Source organism: Heterocephalus glaber, unplaced genomic scaffold (genome assembly GCF_053883595.1).
Source record: "Heterocephalus glaber isolate CG9 unplaced genomic scaffold, H.glaber_assembly_v1.0 deba00000347, whole genome shotgun sequence".
NCBI classification, from domain to species: domain Eukaryota; kingdom Metazoa; phylum Chordata; class Mammalia; order Rodentia; family Bathyergidae; genus Heterocephalus; species Heterocephalus glaber.
Window position 1 is genome coordinate 58,057,081 of NW_028258143.1, and position 20,778 is coordinate 58,077,858.

Consider the following 20,778-nt stretch of genomic DNA (forward strand, 5'->3'; position numbering starts at 1 on the left):
CTAGTTTTTACAATAATATATTAAGGATTCTGAAACATGAGAAATCATTTGATATACTGACTTGCACTTAGTTTTTAAAAATTAAGTACACATTAGTTGTATGAAGCATGAAGGAATACACCCCTGTCATTGAGGGTAATTTTGCTTACCCGGTTCAGGTTTTGGTTTTGGTTCAGGTCCAGGGAGAGGTATCGCTGGCTTAATTTCAGGCACTAAAATAATTCACAGTAATGAGCAGGTTATTACAGTATTTTTGAATTTTTTCACAAAGTCAAAATTAAAATCAAGCAAGCTTAACATATCCTAGAAGATATGGGAATTTATACACATGTAGTTGGCAATTATTTGTTCAAAGCTTATTTTTCATTTTTAAACCAAATATTCAAAAACTACAGTAGGATAACTTACTGGTTTTAATGTTGTTATTCACTCATTGCCTGTTAGTACATTTTTTTTCTAGTAATTTATTTAACAAATGAGTGCTCATTCCCAGGGAAGAGAGAAATGGCAAAAAAAATTAAGATATAAGTGATGACCAGATTAAGGTCACCGGTTTAAGGTTCGAAGCTTGATGCCAGCATAGTGATAGTTTAAATGTTATGGACTCCCATTTTTAGAGGCAACTAAGCAAGTTTCGGCAAGTTTGTACCTTTTGTTGGTTCAGGAATCTTCCTTTCCCTTGTAGTAACAGCTGGAGGTGCTTCAACCTCTTTTGGAGGTGGTGCCGGTACTTTAAGAGAATGAGATTATTTTCTAGTGTTAAAATTTGAATACTTAGAAGCCAACTTACCTGAAATATCAGATCAAATAATTTTATTAATTGATTTCTATTTTCTCTTCTCAACTCTGCCTCAATTCATTTTTATTTCATCTACTTGCTTCCCCCCTTAGCTTTCCCTTTCTAAATCGCCTGTATAATAGTTTTTAATAATTACACTCTTTAAGAATAGGCTAATAATACCAAAAAATCAATTCATTTTAAAAGCCCCTAAATTTTGTGAAACATTAGCCAGTGCCTTCCCATGATATTATTCTACAACCAACCACTAGAAGAAGTTGAATGGCAAAGGAAAAATAATGGCATAGTATAGGGAATACATGAATGAATTGGAGAATTACTATAAAAATATTTAAACAGAAAGCAGACAATGGCAAACACACTACATACAAATGAAATATGATGTGATGTTTATGTTTAACTCCATTTATGTTTACAAGATAAACCTTTTGTTAAATATCTATTGTATTAAGAGATAATTTCACAAATTGCCACCAAGATTCCTACCTTCTGGTTTTTTAATTTTTTCTACTTTTTTAGGTTCTACTTTAGGTTCTTCTTCTTCAGGTTTCTTTCTTAGAACTTTAAAGACAAAAAGGTTTATATATGTAAACCAAGACAAATGAAGATGCTGAATAAGCTTGACAAATGCAAATAATGTACAAAGCAAGGAAAATGAAAAGCATGCAAGCTAGTACCTGGGAAATAGCCATTTACACACATGAAAGAAAAACCAGAATTTGTTATATTAATTCATATAGTACCCAGAGATTCTATTCAGAGACAACTATACAACGGAAATGGATCAAATGAATAATTTGAATGCCAACCACTTCTAATAATAATTCAGTGTTAAAGTTTATTGAGGAGCATGTAAATAGTAGTAGAAATTTACTTAAGCAGAGATATTGAAAGAAATGGGACCTAGAAATCTGTAATTTCATATGAAGGCAATGTTAAAACTTGATTCACTTGAATCTTACTTTTAATTAATTTTTGGTTTTGCTTCTAATTCTTAAATAATTAGTAGGAAATTATTCAGTCTTTAACAAAGGTTATTTATTAGTCATGGTGATTCTGTGTCATACTTTAACATTTAAATACTAAATTTAGGTTTAGATAATTTTGTGTATTTAACAGATTTAGTGCATTTTACTGTGACTTGGTTATGAAAAATGACACTCATCGTCATTGTTAGTTCAGGATATTATGAATTTAGTTATGCTTATTAGCATTATAAATATTAAAATACTGTGAATGCTCACAAAATTTCTGTCTTCCTTTTGAAAAGATTGGGAAATGATAGCATCCTTAATTTTCAATGAACTAGAAATTTTGGTAAATAGGGAATCTAACTCAAAGAAAATCAAGGGACAGAATTATTTTGTAAGCTTTCAAGTTGATTTGTTTTAGATACTTAAAGCTGACATCACAGTAGAAAATACGATACCGCTTTTCAGAACAACTTCTTCCTTTGGCTGAGGTTTAGGTTCAGGAAGTAATTTGCGAACTTTCTTTTCAGCTCCAGGCACTTAAAAGAATATGAGTTCAAATTTTGAATGGAATTCACATAAAAATGGAATTTCAACAAGAAAAAAAGTTTTTCCTCAAACCGCTTAACTGTAATGTGTCAAAAACAATTTTTGTTGCATACAAATTTAAAGAATTCGAAAGCAATTAATACACATCAAGTTAATTCCTCTAATTCCTCTACAAACATCTGTACAACCCTGTGATGAAATTCAGCTACATTAACTGCAGATAAATGTACTCATCCTAATGAATACAGAAGATTCTCTTCTGACTATATGAATCTTTCATCAAATTACAAAGGCTCTTGACAACCTCTGTTCCAATCTGCAACTGTATATCGCCCAAATCTATATCAGTATCTCCCTGATCATTAAATGCCTTAAATGATAGTGGCACAGTAAGTGCCATTGCTCAGTCTTCTCCACTGGTTAGTGAAGAAGGAATCGGGTTGGTGACCTTGATGTTGGGAAAAGGCCATATTTCACTTTCTGAGCAGATGTATACTTTGAGAAGGTCTCCATTTTGAAAGAGTACTAATTTAAAATGATTGAACTACAGAATTTCTAAGTTAATATTAGAACCTTGTTTTTCATGAATTAGAAATCTTCTTGAATTTAAACTATAATTATCCCCAGGAATTGTCAATTAATTTCCCCTTGCATCTACAACGAATGCCAATTTGGTGGATGATGTTGTCTTTTACAGCAGCCTGTTATTGCTATTATAGTCCCAAAGACCTTATATAGGAAAACAAAAACAAAACTCTTAGAGATGACTGAACCATTTTACCTCTCTACTAATGTCAGTTAAAGTCTAACTTAAAACATCATTTATTTGTGCACGTAACATACTTATTCACTCATATGAAACCTCAATATTCCTACAAAATTTCCCATTTGGTGCTAAAAGAAGGCATTAGAAATTCATTAAATAGATTTTTATGTGATGTAGATAACATTGCTTAAATCTTATTTCAAGAATTGAAACATACAAAAGGTAAGTATATATTTCATTTAAAATAAACATGTTTTGTAATGTCAAATGTTTTAAGTAAAAATTTAATAGTTTAACATTAAATTTTTTATCCAGAACAAATTGTGCTGACCTTCATTATTGTTTGTGAGTTACCAAGATTCGTAATGTGGAATTTGAGATAGCAAAATACACATTTCCTTTACCTTTATAGTGGACATAGTGAAAATATATCTGTGCAGTTGTTTTTCCATATTATTATTTTTATTTTAAAGATCTTATTGATGTTTGAAACCCGGGTGCAGAACACATCATTGTAGCTACCATTTTCAAAGTCATTATATGTCATTATGTTCCAGTTTAATGTTTACTAGTTAATATCTATGATAAAATTATTTTTAATCTCCATTTTGTGAGTTAGGAAATATGTATTCATATGGGTGATTTTTTTTTTTGACGGTTTCAGAGTGATCAAGAACAGAGTTAATTTCTGGGTTTGGAAATGTTTATTATGTAAACAGAGTACTGCTACCCACTAACCTGACTAGAAAAAAATACAAGTTTATTTTTAATAGTTATTTTCCAGAATTTTATGATTTATTTTTCTTTAGGGTCTAACTTTATATAGGGAAAAGACTAAAGAAAAATAACTTGACAAATGACATGCAGTGATAATGAAACTTTCCTAAAATATGAGATTTGTACCCCTGAAAAAATGTCTTGGACCAAGTGAGAAGAAAATGACAGAGAAGTCATGAGAAAGTCCCTGTGTATCATTTAATAGTATAAAACGAAGATAGGGTTATTAGTGCTTATAATGCTAATTAAAATGCTGATGCTTGGTAAAACTCCAGAGCTTACTCCTACTCAGCATTTTAACCTCAGATGTCTCCTGGTATCAATTTCAGCTAAACTGTAAAATTTACTATTTTTAAGTTTAGAAAAATGCAAGATGGAATATGGAGATAAAGCAAATAACATCCACATAATGTATGAAATTGATGGGAGACAATGGAAGCAACACTCATGAGCCAGGACCATAAAAGCCACAAAAATACAAGAAATGAGTAAGACTACTACTCTGATCTTTAAAAGGAGAGAAAGAGAGAGAGAGAGAGAGAGAGAGAGAGAGAGAGAGAGAGAGAGAGAGAGAAAAGAGGAGAGAAAGAGATTTTATCAAGACAGAAAGAGCAATGAAGAGATAATACATATGAAAACATTATCCAGCCTGCAAAATACCTTTCACTGGTGTAAGCTCCACTTTTTCTGGAACTTCGGGCTTTTCCGGAACTTTCTTCTTTGTAACAGCTTTAAAGAATATGATCTTACTTTCATTATTTGCATATTTAATTTGAAGCAAATGATTAAGTTTTTACTCCAAGAACCAAAACCAAGCTTTGCTTATTAGCAGAAAGCATTGATAACAGCCAAGAGCAACCCCCAGAGGACAAACAAGAAATGTTGACACCATGAAAACATACTGCGGTACTACTCCAAAGTTAATGAAGACTGCTTGAGAAGATGATTTTTATTCTTCATAGGAAGAAGACATTCTTCTCTGAGTAAAACTTTACCTTTCAGGAGATGTGTTCAGTGTGAGTGCTCATAGAGTATCACTCAAGAAGTAGGTGATATTTTAAGAAATGCTACCTTTTTTGCATCTGACCTAAAACCCAGTAGGGCTGCAGAGGGGCAAGAATCACTAGAAGCAATGACTTACTCTAAAGATTCTGGTTTTGTAGATATGTACGTATGAGAAAAGTGCTAATCTAAGGTTATATCTAGATTATTTTCGATTCAGAAATCTTCTAACATTGAAAATAAGAAGGCTTTTTTATTAAAAGGAACAGTGTCCTTTTTCAGTTTATTTTATATTTTTATAGATTTCAATATTTTAAAAATTAGGTAATAACTGCATCAGTCCAACAGATTTTTTTCTTGCAGTGCTGGGTATTGAACCCAGGACCTTGCTGTATCATTATAGAGACAAACACTCTATCATTCAGCTATGTCCCCATCCCCAGTAATTGTATAAATTCAAGGAAAAATTAAAAGAGAAAAAAAATATATAAAGTTTAATAATAAGAAGAGATGCCGGATATCAAATGTATTCATAACCACCCTTTCCAGCTACCTTAAGAACCACCAAAGAACACAACTAGGTTTCTATTAAAAAAAAATTTTGAAAGGAAAAGAAAACAAAAAGATAGTGTAGAACAACGACAGGTTGTCATACGCTTTCCTTTCATGGTACATGAGCACTTGTCAGCTACTGGACACCATAAACATGTTATTTATAGTATATTTAAAAGAATACATACTCCTTTAAAAACAAAGTTTTGGCTCTTATACAAACTTGTTACTATAGAATTAATATCTTGCCAAGATTTTTCAGACATTCCACATGCATAAGATTTCAATATATGCACAGCAATCACAGTTTGAAATAAAAAAGATCTTCCTCCTCACTCTACATAAAAAAGTTAGTTGGGGAGCTTCTGCATCCAGATGTCAAGATGACGCTAACAGCAAACTGACATGTGGGAGAGCAGGCAGCTTGACAAGGTAACCAGGGCCCTTGGGGCAGCAGAAACATGTCTCCATGCAGCTGTCATAGTACCATCCTATCTGCCCCTACACACTCTCAGTAGGGATACATTTTTTGCAAGGCCCACTTCAAGTGCCAGGACAGAAGTTTGAAGTGGGTCAGTAGGGTTTTGGAAGTGGCATTGTATACCTTTAAGTTGGAACATTTTCTCCTTTACATCTTCCTTTGGTGGAGGAGGAGCAGGAGCCGGGGGTCTTGGTTTGAGTTTTGGTTTCTCAATAACCTTCTTTTCAGGTTCAGGTTCTTGAAAGAGCATTTTAGGAATGTTAGTATATGTATATGTTAGCATGTGTATATACAATATATTTGGCAGAAATTTAAAGAATATAATAAGTACAAGTTTTTATACGTAATATAGTGTCCAACATAAAACATAAAATGATGTCCAACATAAAACATAAAATAACACTGTACATAAGTGATGAGACATATAGTAAAGACACTACTAAAAACAATAAAGGAAGCATTCAGACAAGCCACATTTGACCTGAGATAAATAGTACAAATTACACAGAAACATGAGAATAAGATGCACATTTAAAACAAGTAACACCTTACAAACAAATGCAGAGACATGTAGAACCACATGAACCATATATATTTCAAGATGAAGAATATGATGAAGATTTAAACCAGTTAACTGAATACCTTGTACTGGTATTTCTTCTGGCTCTGGTTCAGGTTCGGGTTCTTCAGGCTGAATATACTTTTCAATTTCACGTTCTTTAAAGGATGTTGACAAAGGATATAAGATTGTAACATGAAGCTCTTCACACAGGCACATAATTTCACATACATGCAAAGATTAGTCACAAAAACAGAAGATTCACTTGAATAGAATAAGAGATAAGATTTCCATTTTCTTACACTTGAACTTTCTATTAACAACTAGTTTATTCCGGGTAGATGGCAAATGAGATGACTTTAAAGTTTTGCTAATGAGTCATCATTTGAGGATGTGATGCAATTACTCCAATTTTGCTTCAGGAAACTGAGCCTCTTGGGATTGGTAATTACCATCAAGATTAACCAAATTAAAGAGTCTAGTAAAAAAGCAGTCAAACATGTTGTAGAATTCTTCTGTACATAATTTGTAATTGGAATGCCACCCTATAAATACTTGGTATTTATAACAAGAATTTTTGAGAAATTAAAAAAAATTTATATATATGTATACCTTCAACAGGGGGAGTCTCTTTTCTACCAATGGTTATGGATGCTTTTTCTTCATATATTATTTCCTCTGGTTTCTCTTCAACTTAGAAAAACAGTATTTCATTTTAGACTACATTCAGAGTAGAACAGTGTAATTAATTGCTAAGCTGCAACATATCACTTATTTAGATGTCCCTGAAATACTAATAACATCAAGAGACATGACATGAGCCAGACGAGAGATAAAAATGTTAAGATCCCTCCCTCAATGCAAAATGATGAAGAAGATTGTCACAGCTCTCCAAGATTCATAGGGCAGCCAAGTACCTGGGAAGGGTGGAGCTTCTGGTTCTTCAGGCACAGAAGCAGACACTTCCTTTTCTGGGACAATGGCCTCAGGCACTGCAGGTACTTTAAAGAGATTGATTTTGTTGACTATTAAGACTTTAGAAGATGTACAAGATTTTGCAAAGAGCAGATAAGGAACACAGCAGAAGAGCTTCATTTATAAGGCTTCATGGGGAAGATGGCTTCTGAGGCATGGTACTCCTTGGACATCTTAATTTTGTAAGTGAAGATTCTCAGCCTTCTTCACTTGCTCCTCATCTTCTGTGTACCCTTTGCAGGTAGGGTCCCCCACTGGACTAACTTTGACACTTTAAAAAATATTGTTTTACATTGCCGTGTAAACACTCACTCCTGTATGCTCAACTCTTATTTCCACGTGAGTTCTGTATTTCTCCAAGATCTATATTTCTAGGCCTGCTCTCCTTAAGCTGCTAGTGCCCATTTCCTAACTTTTGTACATGAAAAATAAAAAAATATATTCACTCTCTTCTTTCTAACATTAGCCTAGAAACCTAATGAATCATTCTCTTGGCCATTTAGTTTTACCCTGTACAAATAATCTTGACTCTTCAATTTCCATAATTGTTTTGATAATAGACACCAAGTCTATCTCTCATGTCCATTCCATTTTGTCCATTTCTACCATCTCTGGTTTTGTCCAACTCTTACTGAGTTTAAATGATTACACTGGCTTTTTGCTATTATCATTGTCTTTCAATAGCTTGAGTTGCTGCCGATGATCTTTCTACGGCCCAAATCCTACTACTTTGAACACTTGCATCAAAACCTTGGAACCTTTCTCTTGTCTATGCCTACAAGGTAAAGTATAAGCCTTACACTGGGGTCCAAAGAACTTAAAATTATGACTCCTGTCTTTTTATCTAACACAACTTTCAAGATATTCAACAACCAGTCCATACTCAAATTACGTTTACTTAACAGTCTTTGAACTTTCTAGCCCCTTCTACCACTGCTTTTCAGTATGTTTTTCCCTTTGTCTGATACACTATTTCCCTAATTTCTTCTTTTTGTTCTAAGAACTAAAATGCTTAATGAATGGCCAGGGAAATAAATTTCTTCTTGGTAGATACCTTTTTCTGGGCGGACTTCTCGTTTTTTGGTAACAGGCACAGCAGGTTCTTTCTTTACTGGAACAAGTTTCTTGGGCAGCTCAGACACTTTGAAGATATTAGTTTTGTTTTAAAAAGAGTATTAAAATGTTAACAATAAAAGGTCTATAATGAATGGAGCAACATTAAATGTAATGGAAACAAAAGAAGGACATTTTTGTCCCTGCTTTGTAATACAATTAAGATAATTTAGTGGATTACACTTTAAAATATCAGAATACTTTCTAAAGAATTGTAATATTAATTATGACATGAATACCTTTGGTTTCTGGTGGTTCTGGCTTCTTAACAATTGGGGCCTTCTTTACTGGGACAACTTTCTTTGGCATCTCAGGTACTTTAAAGATATTAGTAGCATTTAATAACAAAATTGCAAGATGTAATTTAACATTAATTTTACAAGTCTGCTTAGCAACATAACATAGATAACAGTAAATTAACACGATACAGCATAGCACATAATGAAAAAGCACACATTTCTGACACACACAAAATGACGAACATATTTATTTTAACATATGTACCTTTAGGAGGTGGAGGTTCTGGCTTTTTGATGACAGGAAATTTCTTCTCTGGGACGGTCTTCTTGGGCTCCTCAGGTTCTTGAAGAATAAGAATTTCTTTTAGAGTCAGATGATTGCAAGGACAACATAAATGATAACAAATGAACAAAAAAGACAGCACATATTTCTTTGGTATGAATGTTATAAAATTCTGTAGGATCAAAGCTTTATTTGTGGAAATAACTGTTATTCTTGTCAAAGAAGTCAAATTTCAAGCATGGAGATAGAAGATAAACATTTTACTTTAATAAGTTGTACAATAAATATAAAAATCATGTTTTCCCATGCAATGGATCCTGCCTTGTACCTGGTGGAGGTGGGGCTTCAGGTTCCTCCTCTTCCACAACTGGGACTGGCTCTTCCTCCTCAGGAGCAATTTCCTCAGGCTCTTCATATACTTTAAAGATATTAGTTAATTTTACTTCACTGTATGGAGCAAAATTCTAAGACACATGAATCACCGAAATAATAAATAGCAATGTAGATTTTTCTCCTTATCAATTAATATCTTCCCTATATTGTTAAGATGAACTCCATCTAGTTTTCCCTGACCTCTGTGCCTATGGATTTGAATGCTTGGAAAGTCCTTTTGGTATTTAATATCATTTACACTTTAAGTCCTCCCATCTTTCTATGTACATTAGAGAAACTGTATTTAACACAGCTATGTCCCATGTAGATACCACCGACTGATAAACTGATAAGCCCAAATAGATCTGAGGTCAGAGCTAACTTAGAATGTAAGTTAAGTAAAGTAAGTAAGACAAGTAAAGGACAGAGAATGACCAAGGGACAATGAGTTAGGAAAGAAAAGCAATGAAGTTCAAATTCAAAACTCATTAATGGTCTTATGTGTACCTTCTGGGGGAGGAGACTCCACTTTCTCAGGAACAGGGACAGCTGGTTTCTCTTCTATGACAGGTTTCTTTGGCACCTCTGGCACTTTAAAGATATTAGTTAGTTTTACTTCTGGGTAGTGGAGAAGAAGTACATGAAATTTGTAACACATTTACTTCAAATTTTCTTCAAAGAACTCAGGGATAGATCCAAGAAAAATTCACACTGAAGTCAGGGATCTGCCCTTGTATCCCCATCTAAGTGGGGAGGAAAAGGTGGACTATTTAGAATCACAAAACCGTATTAGTAAACTCTTCCAAAGCTTGTAAAAAAGTGCATCATCTTTTTAAAAAATCAGTGATAAAAAAACCATATGACTCCTAAAAACTGAGAATAGCAATTTGGTAGTCATGAATATAAGAGGATTGGCAGAGTTCGATGTTAGGTGACTTCTGGGACCAAGAGTGAGTACTGCAGAAACTTGTTAGTGGAATGTACCTTTAGGTGGAGGGACTTCTGGCTTTTGAGGAACAGTTACTTTCTTTTCTGGAACAACTTCTTTTGCAACTTCAGGCACTTTAAAGATATTAGTATTTTGACATCATAAACAATCGCCAGTAAACATTATCACATTTACACATAACAAATCACTTCTTAAGAGTGGGAGGCTGTATCCTCCATCCAATAGAGGACAGTTATATGTACCTTTAGCTGGTGGAACTTCTGGTTTTTTGGGAACCACTCGAGGCATTTTCTTTTCAGGAACAACCTCCTTGGGTACTTCGGGCACTTTAAAAGATATTAGTAACTTTTAAGCTCACAGTTTCAAGGAGGTATGGAAGTCATTAAGTAGAGCAGTGACTTTAGCAACATTTTTCTGCAGGAAGTTAGTGGCAGTGAAAAGTACCTTTCACTGGTGGTGGTTCTGGTTTCTTGGCAACGACAGCTTTCTTTTCAGGAACTGGCTTCTTAGGAGGCACCATCACTAAAGATATTAGAATTGATGTTTTAGGAGGACTGAAGAGGTGTGAAAAGAGTCACCAAGCCCAGAACTGAAGGGGAAGGGTCAGTTGAAGATCCTAGCTTGCCAAGTACCTTTTGGAGGTGCTGCAGGCTCAGGCTCTTCTGGGACTTCAACTGGCTCAGGCTCTTCCAGGACTTCAATTGGAGGCTCTTCCGGAGCAATTTCCTCAGCCTCCTCCTCATACACTTCAAAGAAACCAGCTCATTTCAATATTAGAACCAACTAACATATATGAAACATTTTGAAAAACGATTTCATAACACAAAGGAGACTATCTTTTGAAAGACACTAATTTAAGCAGTTTCATTATTACCTTCTGGGGGAGGACTTTCCGGTTTGGGGGGAACAGCTTCAGGCACCTTCTTTACTGGGACAGCTGCCTTTGGCACCTCAGGCACTTTAAAGATATTAGTATTTTCATAATTAGACAGAGTGGAGACAAGGGGACAGTATCAAGCACAGTGACAACAGGGTGACTACCTTTAGAAGGTGGGACTTCAGGCTTTTTAGGAGGAGCCACGGGCACTTTCTTTTCAGGGACAACTTCTTTGGGAGCCTCAGGCACTTAAAAGAGATTAGTGAAAGCACACTTAGGAGTTACGAAGACCACTAGACCATATTTTCCAGAGCAGGGGACTTAGATGTGAGGCCTAAAGTCAATGACAAATACCTTTGGCAGGTGGGATTTCTGGCTTTTTAGGAGGAGCCACAGGCATTTTCTTTTCAGGGACAACTTCTTTAGGAGCCTCAGGCACTTAAAAGAGATTAGTGAAAGCACACTTAGGAGCTATGAAGATCACTGGATCATAATATTTTCAAGAGCAGAAGACATAGATCTCGTCAGGCCTAAAGTCAGTGACAAATACCTTTAGCAGGTGGAATTTCTGGCATTTTAGGAGGAGCCATGGGCACTTTCTTTTCAGGGACAACTTCTTTGGGAACTTCAGGCACTTAAAGAGATTAGTGAAATTACACTTATAAATTATGATGACCACTAGGACTAAATATTTTCAAGAGCAGAAAAGGTACATGTTGTGAAACCTAGGATGAGTGACAAATACCTGTAACAGGTGGGGCTTCTGGCTTTTTAGGAGGCACCATGGGTACTTTCTTTTCATGGAAAATTTCTTCAGGCACCTCAGGCACTTAAAAGATATTAATAAAATTATACTTAGGAGAAGTTACGAAGAACATGCCAATGAATATCTTCAAGAGCAGAAGAGTTATGTGCTGTGAAACCTCGGATGAGTGACAAGTACCTGGAACAGGTGGGGCTTCTGGCTTTTTAGGTGTTATCTTGGGTACTTTCCTTTCAGGGACAACTTCTTCGGGCACCTCAGGCACTTAAAAGATATTAGTAAAATTATACTTAGGAGGAGTTATGAAGACATGCCAATGAATATCTTCAAGAGCAGAAGACTTATGTGTTGTGAAATCTAGGATGAGTGACAAGTACCTGGAACAGGTGGGGCTTCTGGCTTTTTAGGAGGCACCATGGGTACTTTCTTTTCAGGGACAACTTCTTCGGGCACCTCAGGCACTTAAGAGATATTAATAAAATTATACTTAGGAGAAGTTATGAAGACAGACCAATGAATATCTTCAAGAGCAGAAGAGTTATGTGTTGTGAAATCTAGGATGAGTGACAAGTACCTGGAACAGGTGGGGCTTCTGGCTTTTTAGGTGTTATCTGGGGTACTTTCCTTTCAGGGACAACTTCTTCGGGCACCTCAGGCACTTAAAAGATATTAGTAAAATTATACTTAGGAGGAGTTATGAAGACACACCAATGAATATCTTCAAGAGCAGAAGAGTTATGTGTTGTGAAACCTCGGATGAGTGACAAGTACCTGGAACAGGTGGGGCTTCTGGCTTTTTAGGTGTTATCTTGGGTACTTTCCTTTCAGGGACAACTTCTTCGGGCACCTCAGGCACTTCAAAGATATTAGTAAAATTATACTTAGGAGGAGTTATGAAGAACATGCCAATGAATATCTTCAAGAGCAGAAGAGTTATGTGTTGTGAAATCTGGGATGAGTGACAAGTACCTGTAACAGGTGGGGCTTCTGGCTTTTTAGGTGTTATCTTGGGTACTTTCCTTTCAGGGACAACTTCTTCGGGCACCTCAGGCACTTCAAAGATATTAGTAAAATTATACTTAGGAGGAGTTATGAAGAACACGTCAATGAACATCTTCAAGAGCAGAAGAATTATGTGTTGTGAAATCTGGGATGAGTGACAGGTACCTGTAACAGGAGGGACTTCTGGCTTTTTAGGAGGCACCACTGGTCTCTTCTTTTCAGGGACAATCTCTTGAGCAACTTCAAGCACTTAAAAGATATTAGTAGTTTTTCACTTAGAACAGTGAGTTAAATGGGCTAAAAATGTTATGAAGAGCAGAAGCCATATTTCTTCTGAGGACTAAGCAGAGGTTTAAAAAATACCTGTAGCAGGAGCATCTGGTTTTTTGGGTGGAACCATGGGTATTTTCTTTTCTTGTGTAACTTCTTGAGCTTCCAGCACTTGAAAGATATTAGTAGTTTTATACTTATGTTAGTGAATAACAGTGGACTAAATTTATTTTCAAAAAGTGGAAAAGATGTTTCTTCTGAGAAATACCTGTGACAGGTGGGGCTTCTGGCTTTTTAGGAGGCACCACTGGTCTTTTCTTTTCAGGGACAATTTCTTGAGCAACTTCAGGTACTTGAAAGACATTAGTAATTTCAAACTTAGGTTAGTGGAGAATGGTGGACTAAATTCATTTTCAAGAATGGAAGAGGTGTTTCTTTTGCAGAATAAGATTCAGCTGGCATAAACCTGTGAAGGGCGGGGCTTCTGTTTGTTTGGGCAGTGCCTCAGGGATTTTTTTTTCTGCAACAATTTCTTGAGCAACTTCAGGCACTTGAAAGGTATCAGTAGTTTTAGAATTTGTGACTTGTGAAAGTGTAAAATGCAATGACTGTGAGGTGTATAAGACGATACTTTTTCTCAAAGAGCAGTGGGAGTAAATACTTTTTGTAGGTGGGACTTTTGGTCTTTTGGGTTCTGCCACAGAGAGTTTCTTTTCTATTATAACTTCTTTAGGAGCTTCAGGAACTTTGAAGATATTAGTATCTTTCAGTTAGAGACTACAAATGGGGAATTTTACAACGCATTTACCCAAGCAAATACAGTATGTGAGACTGGTGACACCTCACCCTTGCCCGGCCCTCTGAATCAGGTGACCAATAGCATGTAAGGATACATACCTTTGGGAGGCGGAGCTTCTGGCTTTTTGGGAGGAGCCACGGGCACTTTCTTTTCTGGGATGGCTTCCTTTGGTGGCACTTCAGGCACTTAAGAAACAATTTGTAATTTATGTTTAGAAAAGGTGAAAACAATTGATACTTACAGTATATCATTACATACCAAAATACTTTGGGTAGTTATTGACATTTTCCTTTTAGAATTATATTACCTTAATAGAGCAATATTTTAATATATAATTTTCTAGTTTAAAAAGCAATTCTTTCTCCCTAATTTGCATAACGTTGACATTACCTTCTGGGGGAGGACTTTCCGGTTTGGGGGGAACAGCTTCAGGCACCTTCTTTACTGGGACAGCTGCCTTTGGCACCTCAGGCACTTTAAAGATATTAGTATTTTCATAATTAGACAGAGTGGAGACAAGGGGACAGTATCAAGCACAGTGACAACAGGGTGACTACCTTTAGAAGGTGGGACTTCAGGCTTTTTAGGAGGAGCCACGGGCACTTTCTTTTCAGGGACAACTTCTTTGGGAGCCTCAGGCACTTAAAGAGATTAGTGAAAGCACACTTAGGAGTTATGAAGACCACTAGACCATATTTTCCAGAGCAGGGGACTTAGATGTTGTGAAGCCTAAAGTCAATGACAAATACCTTTGGCAGGTGGGATTTCTGGCTTTTTAGGAGGAGCCACAGGCACTTTCTTTTCAGGGACAACTTCTTTGGGAGCCTCAGGCACTTAAAGAGATAAGTGAAAGCACACTTAGGAGCTATGAAGACCACTTGGACCATAATATTTTCAAGAGCAGAAGACATAGATGTTGTGATGGCTAAGGTCAACAGGCACTTAAAGAGATTAGTGAAGTTACACTCATAAGTTATGAAGACTACTAAGACTAAATATTTTCAAGAGCAGAAAAGGTACATGTTGCAAAACCTAGGAAGAATGACAAGTACCTGTAACAGGTGGGGCTTCTGGCTTTTTAGGTGTTATCTTGGGTACTTTCTTTTCAGGGACAACTTCTTCGGGCACCTCAGACACTTAAACGATATTAGTAAAATTATACTTAGGAGGAGTTATGAAGACACGCCAATGAATATCTTCAAGAGCAGAAGAGTTATGTATTGTGAAATCTAGGATGAGTGACAAGTACCTGGAACAGGTGGGGCTTCTGGCTTTTTAGGTGTTATCTTGAGTACTTTCTCTTCAGGGACAACTTCTTCGGGCACCTCAGGCACTTAAAAGATATTAGTGAAATTATACTTAGGACCACTGGAATGAAATATTTTCATGAACAGAAGGGCACTATGAAGCTCAGGTCAGTGACAAGTACCTGTAACGGGTGGGGCTTCTGGCTTTTTAGGTGGTATCTTGGGCACTTTCTTTTCAGGGACACTTTCTTTGGGAGCCTCAGGTACTTAAAAGATATTAGTAGTTTTCACACTTAGAAAGTACAAACAGCACAAAACACGGAAATATTTTTACAACAAAATATTTTTTTTCTTTCAACTTGTGATCAGTACCTGCAACAGGTGGTGCTTTTGGCTTGGGGGCAGGAACTTTCTTTTTGGGGGCCACTTCTTTTGGAGCTTCAGGTACTTTGAAGATATTAGTAAATTTACATTTGGGTCAAAGGAATCAACACAGACACAGGCAACATTTACATATCACAAAGGTTTTCAAGGTAAGAAAGGTGATCTCTTCTATCACTCTACCTCCCTACTCTACCGGAAGGGACTGTTAAGAATGTACCTTCAACAGGTACCACTTCAGGCATTTGGGGAGGATGCACTTGAACTTTCTTTTTGTGCACAACTTCTTTAGGAGCTTCAGGCACTTTAAAGATATTAATATTTTTACATTGAGGAGTTAAAAGAATCAGTTCAAACAGGAAACACATTTAGACACAAAGACATTTCCCCACCCTTTCAAGCTTCCAGCAAGATATACCTTCATCTGAAGGAGCTTCATGCCTTTTCTGAGGAACCCCAAACGCTTTCTGTTGAGGGGCAATTTCTTGGGGAGCTTCAGGTGCTTTAAGAAATTAGTATTTTCATGTTTAATGTTATGAAGATCATTAGGAATAGCAAAATGTTTTCAAAACTACTAGAGCTAGTTCTTGAGGCTTGGCAACTTGTGCTTTTAGCTGAGGGAGCTTCTCTTTTTTGGGAAGGAGCCTTCTTTGCAGGAGCAACTTCTTGAGAAATGTTGGGCACTTGAAAGATATTAGTATTTCACATTTAAGAGTTAAAATTAGTGAAAGCAATAACCACAATCAGATAGCAAATGCACTTTCTAGAAGTTTCTTCACTTCCCCTCTCTGTTTTGCTCCATCAATGAATTAATCTATTAATCTAAAGGGGCTCATGGGATCCTTGAGAAGAGGGATACTCAGCACCCTCACTGTGAGGTACAGTCAGTGTTCCATACCCAGGGTTTTCTCACCCTCTGTTCAGCCGACCACAGATGGAAAAACCGTTTTGCACTTAACTTACACAAACTTTTCTTCCTTGTCATTATTACCCAAACAATATGGTACCACAATTACTTACATAGTATTGACTTTGCATTTGATATTATTAGTGAAGATGGTTTTTAAAGTATATGGGAGCATTGCATTATTTATATGTAAATACTATGTCATTTTGTGTAAGAAACTTAAACATCTGTGGATTTGGGTTTCTGCCCCAGGGAACCAATTTCCCATGGAGATGGCGAGAAGGCTGTATTTGTTACATAGATGCTTTAAGGAGGGATTTGTGTTGTGGCAGGAAAAGCCATAAATTCTTTCTACAGGGAACGAATAGTTGAGTTTTGGGCGTCGTAGAGAGGTTAGTATGTTATGTTTAAGAATTACAAAGAGTGTTAGAAAAAAACAGTTCTAAGAGCAGGGGATGTATAATTTCTTCCACATTTGTTCAGAGGTGACATGTACCTTTCATAGGTTGCGCTTCTGGCTCTTCAGGAACATCCTCAACTACTGTAGTTTCAGAAGCAGCTTCTTTCATAGCTTCAGGAGCTTTGAAGATATTAGTATTTTACTTAGAGGTTAAAAGGATCAGCGGAAACATTAATTTCAGAAACTAAACCAAAGCGATATCTACAGCTACATGGGTGCTTCTTTTAAGAGTTGGATGAGGCACAAAATCTTGAGGAGAGGAATGAAATCTCATTTCTTTTATCACCCAGCCCCAACCATTGTGCTCTTAACAGGCATTTGTTAAAGGTTATTAAATAAGCAAAGAAAGGAACAATAGCATGCATGATGCCTTTAGGAGGAGGTGTTTCAATTTCAGAGGAAGTAGCCATTGTTTTTATAGGGTCAACTTCTTGTGTGAATAAAATACCTCAAAGACATTAATTCAGTGTACTTAGAAATTATGAGGTGCAGGGAAGTGTTTCAGTTATAATGTGTCAGGAACACTCCAGAATGGGGATCCCCAGAAACTGATTTGCTGGTAGCAGTGTAATCCCTGGTTATCGAGATGTTTTTCTGGTCACTACAATACTAGTAATTTTTTTTTTTTTTTAGAATGGTAGATGTATAGAGAGTTAGATCATGGGAAGTAAAGAAAAACAAAGTAGATGATCATTAATTGTGTAACTTTGGGTATTACTTTGAAAAGAACTAAATAGCTTATTTGCTGGCTTATTTTGCACCTTCACCTTAGTCATCTTAAAGAAGATGAGTGTCTTTTGAGTTTAGGAAAGGGTTAACTGGAATTATTTTGCCTTGGTTTTAGGAGGCTCTCAGATGTCTAATGGGGAGGGATGATATTACAGGTAGAGCAACCTTACCTTGAATTAAATGTTTTAAGTCATGATTGTCTAAAATATTTTTATGCTATATTTAATTTTATTGAAAATCAGTTATTTTACATATATATACTTTTCACAGTAAGTTTATTTTAATATGAAAGCAATTCTGATAAGCAGAGAAGACTTGGAATCCAGTTATATGGAGAGTTGAATTATTGCAACATGGTGTGGTGCTGATTCCTGCTTTAGAGAGGCATGTGTTGAGCCAACTCAGTCTAGTTTCAATATTAGAAATGGCTTCCTATTCATTTTTTTCTAGGTAGTATGATTTTTATTATTTTTTCAAAGGAAAGTTATAGCTATTTCTTATTGTAGAATACATCTATGGTGTCTTTGGATATGCAATAATATGCGTACATGTTTTTTCTGCAGTCCTCATAAATAAACTCTATAGATTAACTACCTTTCATGTGTATAAGCTAATTATTTATTTCCTAATTCTTTTTTTTTTTTTTTTTTTTTTTTGGTACTGGGGATCAAACTCAGGACCTTGTGCTTGCTAGGCAGATACTGTGCCACTGAGCTACATCCTCAGTCTTCCTATTTTTTTCTTGAATGGCTCACAGGGACAGATATGTATATTCAGTCAAGTTTTTGATTTGAGGGAATCATTTCTCTGAAGTGATTTCCTGTGCAACTACTGGGCTTTAAAGATGTTAGTATTTTCACACATGTTAACCACAACTATAAACATGAGATAAAGAAAGTTGATTTTCTTCTGGCTGGTACCTGTTGTAGGTGGTGGTTTTCTTCTTTTGGTAACAGTTCGTTCCTCTTGAACCACATCCTTGAAGATTTCAAATTCTTTAAAGATATTAGTGTGTTTTTTAATTGAGAAAAGGAAAAGACAAAGACATGGCATACACAGTAAGTTAAGTACATTAACAGATATTGTATTTTTAAGTTAGAAATTTGATTTTTGTTTTAATAATTTATCTTTGTACATTATTCTACTGGGTCTTGAGTTTGAGGGAGCAAGTCATAGCCAGTTCCTTGTCTTGGGGATCCTTGTCAGATGCTTTAAAGATATTAGTATTTTAGCATTGGAGGTTATGAGAATGTACATAAAACACTAAACGTATTTTACAGACTGCAGAAGAAATGTTTTCTTTAGATTTTTATAACTAGAGAATTATACCTTCAGTTGGGGGATATTCTGGACTTTCGGGAACAACTTCAGTTAACTCCACTTCTGGAAACATTTCTCTGGTTGTATCAGGCTCTTTAAAGATATTAGTTTACATTTAGAAATCATAAGAACAGTGAATTATATAACATGTGATTTAAAAAATCTTAAAGCCAAGGTATTCATCTGAGTTTGATGTAGTTGAAATATACCTTTAGTTGCTGGTGTCTCTTTCTTTTTAGGAGTAGTCACATATATTTTTTCTTCTGAAACAACTTTCTTGGATGGCTCAGGCACTTAAAAGATATAAGTACAGTTAAATTTATAAATGGTGAAGAAAAATATTGAGCTTGTAAAATGAGTCCCCAAATAAATTTTAGTCAGACTGGATCACTGGAATATATACCTTTTACTAGTTTGGTTTTTGTCTTTTGAGGACGAGTCACAAGTACTTTTTCTTCTACGACCGATTCTTCATAGGCTTCATAAACTTTAAGGATATTAGTATTTATATAATTTAGGGTATTTCAAGTTGGATGAAGAATAGTAAGAAAAACATAATACACAGTACACATTCATCATTCAAATTAATGGTAGCACATAGACACAAATTATTGACAAGAAAGCATTGGCTAGAAATCTCATTCTCAGTTTTATAATATAGGACGCTATTTTTTCTTTAGAATCATGATATAAATTGAGGAATTCATTGGCCAGGAATTTATAGTTCATTTTGGTACAGAAAGATATTGATAAAATTATACCATTGCTCTGATTTTTAATGTATTTGTGCATAAAAACAGCAAATATGTTCAGTTGTACATGCAGAATTCTTTATTTTTGATCTACTGGAAATTCATGTAAGTGGTTTCCTTTTCTGTGGAATCAGTTATCTATGTTTTAAAATTACTCCTAAATTATGGCTTCACACTTTAATATGAATGTGAAAACCATTTAGGAATTGGAAGCAGAAAAGAAAAATGAAGCAAATGAAGACAATAAGAACTTTCTTTAGTTTTGGGAGAGGAAAACTGGCCAGTAGCAATAACTAAGTTCAAGTGCAGAAAAATTAGTCAAAGGAAGGAGTGACCATACACTTTTATGCCAACCTCATAGGACCAGGTGCCCATAAAGTGAGTTTTAAGCATGAATTTTTTAGATTTTAAAAAAAGGAAGACATAACTACTAGCCTATTTACTATTTAGAGTGTTGAATTATATTCTATTCAGAATATTTACTATTTGGACTATTTTTCAAGTTGTTTAACCATAATTTTGTCTGAAAGCAAAAGAAAAATCTTGATATTATGAGTTTTTAATGTTTTTGTAAATTTATGGTCATTTGGGCAGCATTGAAAAAATGTTAATGACTATCGTGAAGAGTAAAAAAGTAATAATGATAGAGCATTTTGTTTTTTAAAGATCCAATCTAAATGTTATTATGAAGTTAAAGTAAGTTATTTCATCGTCTGAGGAAATAAACTGCCAAAAATCAAAAGATGTTTATATACAGAATGGTTAGGAAAATTCAATAAGATAAAAACTTTCTAAAAAACAGGTAATATAATGTAAGTACAGAAATATTTATTTTTTTGAATTGTTAAGGAAATATATCTTGTCTGAGGCTAACGGCCAATTAT

General features: G+C 35.3%; 1 protein-coding gene across 18 annotated transcripts in view; it reads right to left on the reverse strand.

Moving 5' to 3' along the window:
* Positions 1 to 20,778, reverse strand: part of Ttn (titin) — a 274,910-nt gene that overhangs the window by 112,704 nt on the left and 141,428 nt on the right. For 4 of the 18 annotated variants that reach the window (XM_087196550.1, XM_087196549.1, XM_087196547.1 and 1 more), the window contains 6 exons: positions 14,197 to 14,283; positions 4,523 to 4,591; positions 2,229 to 2,309; positions 1,286 to 1,360; positions 650 to 730; positions 150 to 212 (listed from right to left, as the gene is read on the reverse strand). In XM_087196550.1, the coding sequence (XP_087052676.1) occupies positions 150 to 212; positions 650 to 730; positions 1,286 to 1,360; positions 2,229 to 2,309; positions 4,523 to 4,591; positions 14,197 to 14,283 (456 nt within the window). Of the gene's footprint in view, positions 1 to 149; positions 213 to 649; positions 731 to 1,285; positions 1,361 to 2,228; positions 2,310 to 4,522; positions 4,592 to 6,020; positions 6,135 to 6,539; positions 6,615 to 7,068; positions 7,150 to 7,373; positions 7,458 to 8,485; positions 8,573 to 8,783; positions 8,862 to 9,048; positions 9,127 to 9,394; positions 9,485 to 9,945; positions 10,030 to 10,422; positions 10,501 to 10,629; positions 10,714 to 10,831; positions 10,910 to 11,019; positions 11,134 to 11,261; positions 11,346 to 11,428; positions 11,513 to 11,618; positions 11,703 to 14,196; positions 14,284 to 14,488; positions 14,573 to 14,655; positions 14,740 to 14,847; positions 14,932 to 15,150; positions 15,235 to 15,347; positions 15,432 to 19,151; positions 19,236 to 19,351; positions 19,436 to 19,545; positions 19,630 to 20,778 lie in introns of all 18 variants that reach the window. The other 14 variants (XM_087196536.1, XM_087196535.1, XM_087196522.1 and 11 more) reach the window with 8 other exon arrangements.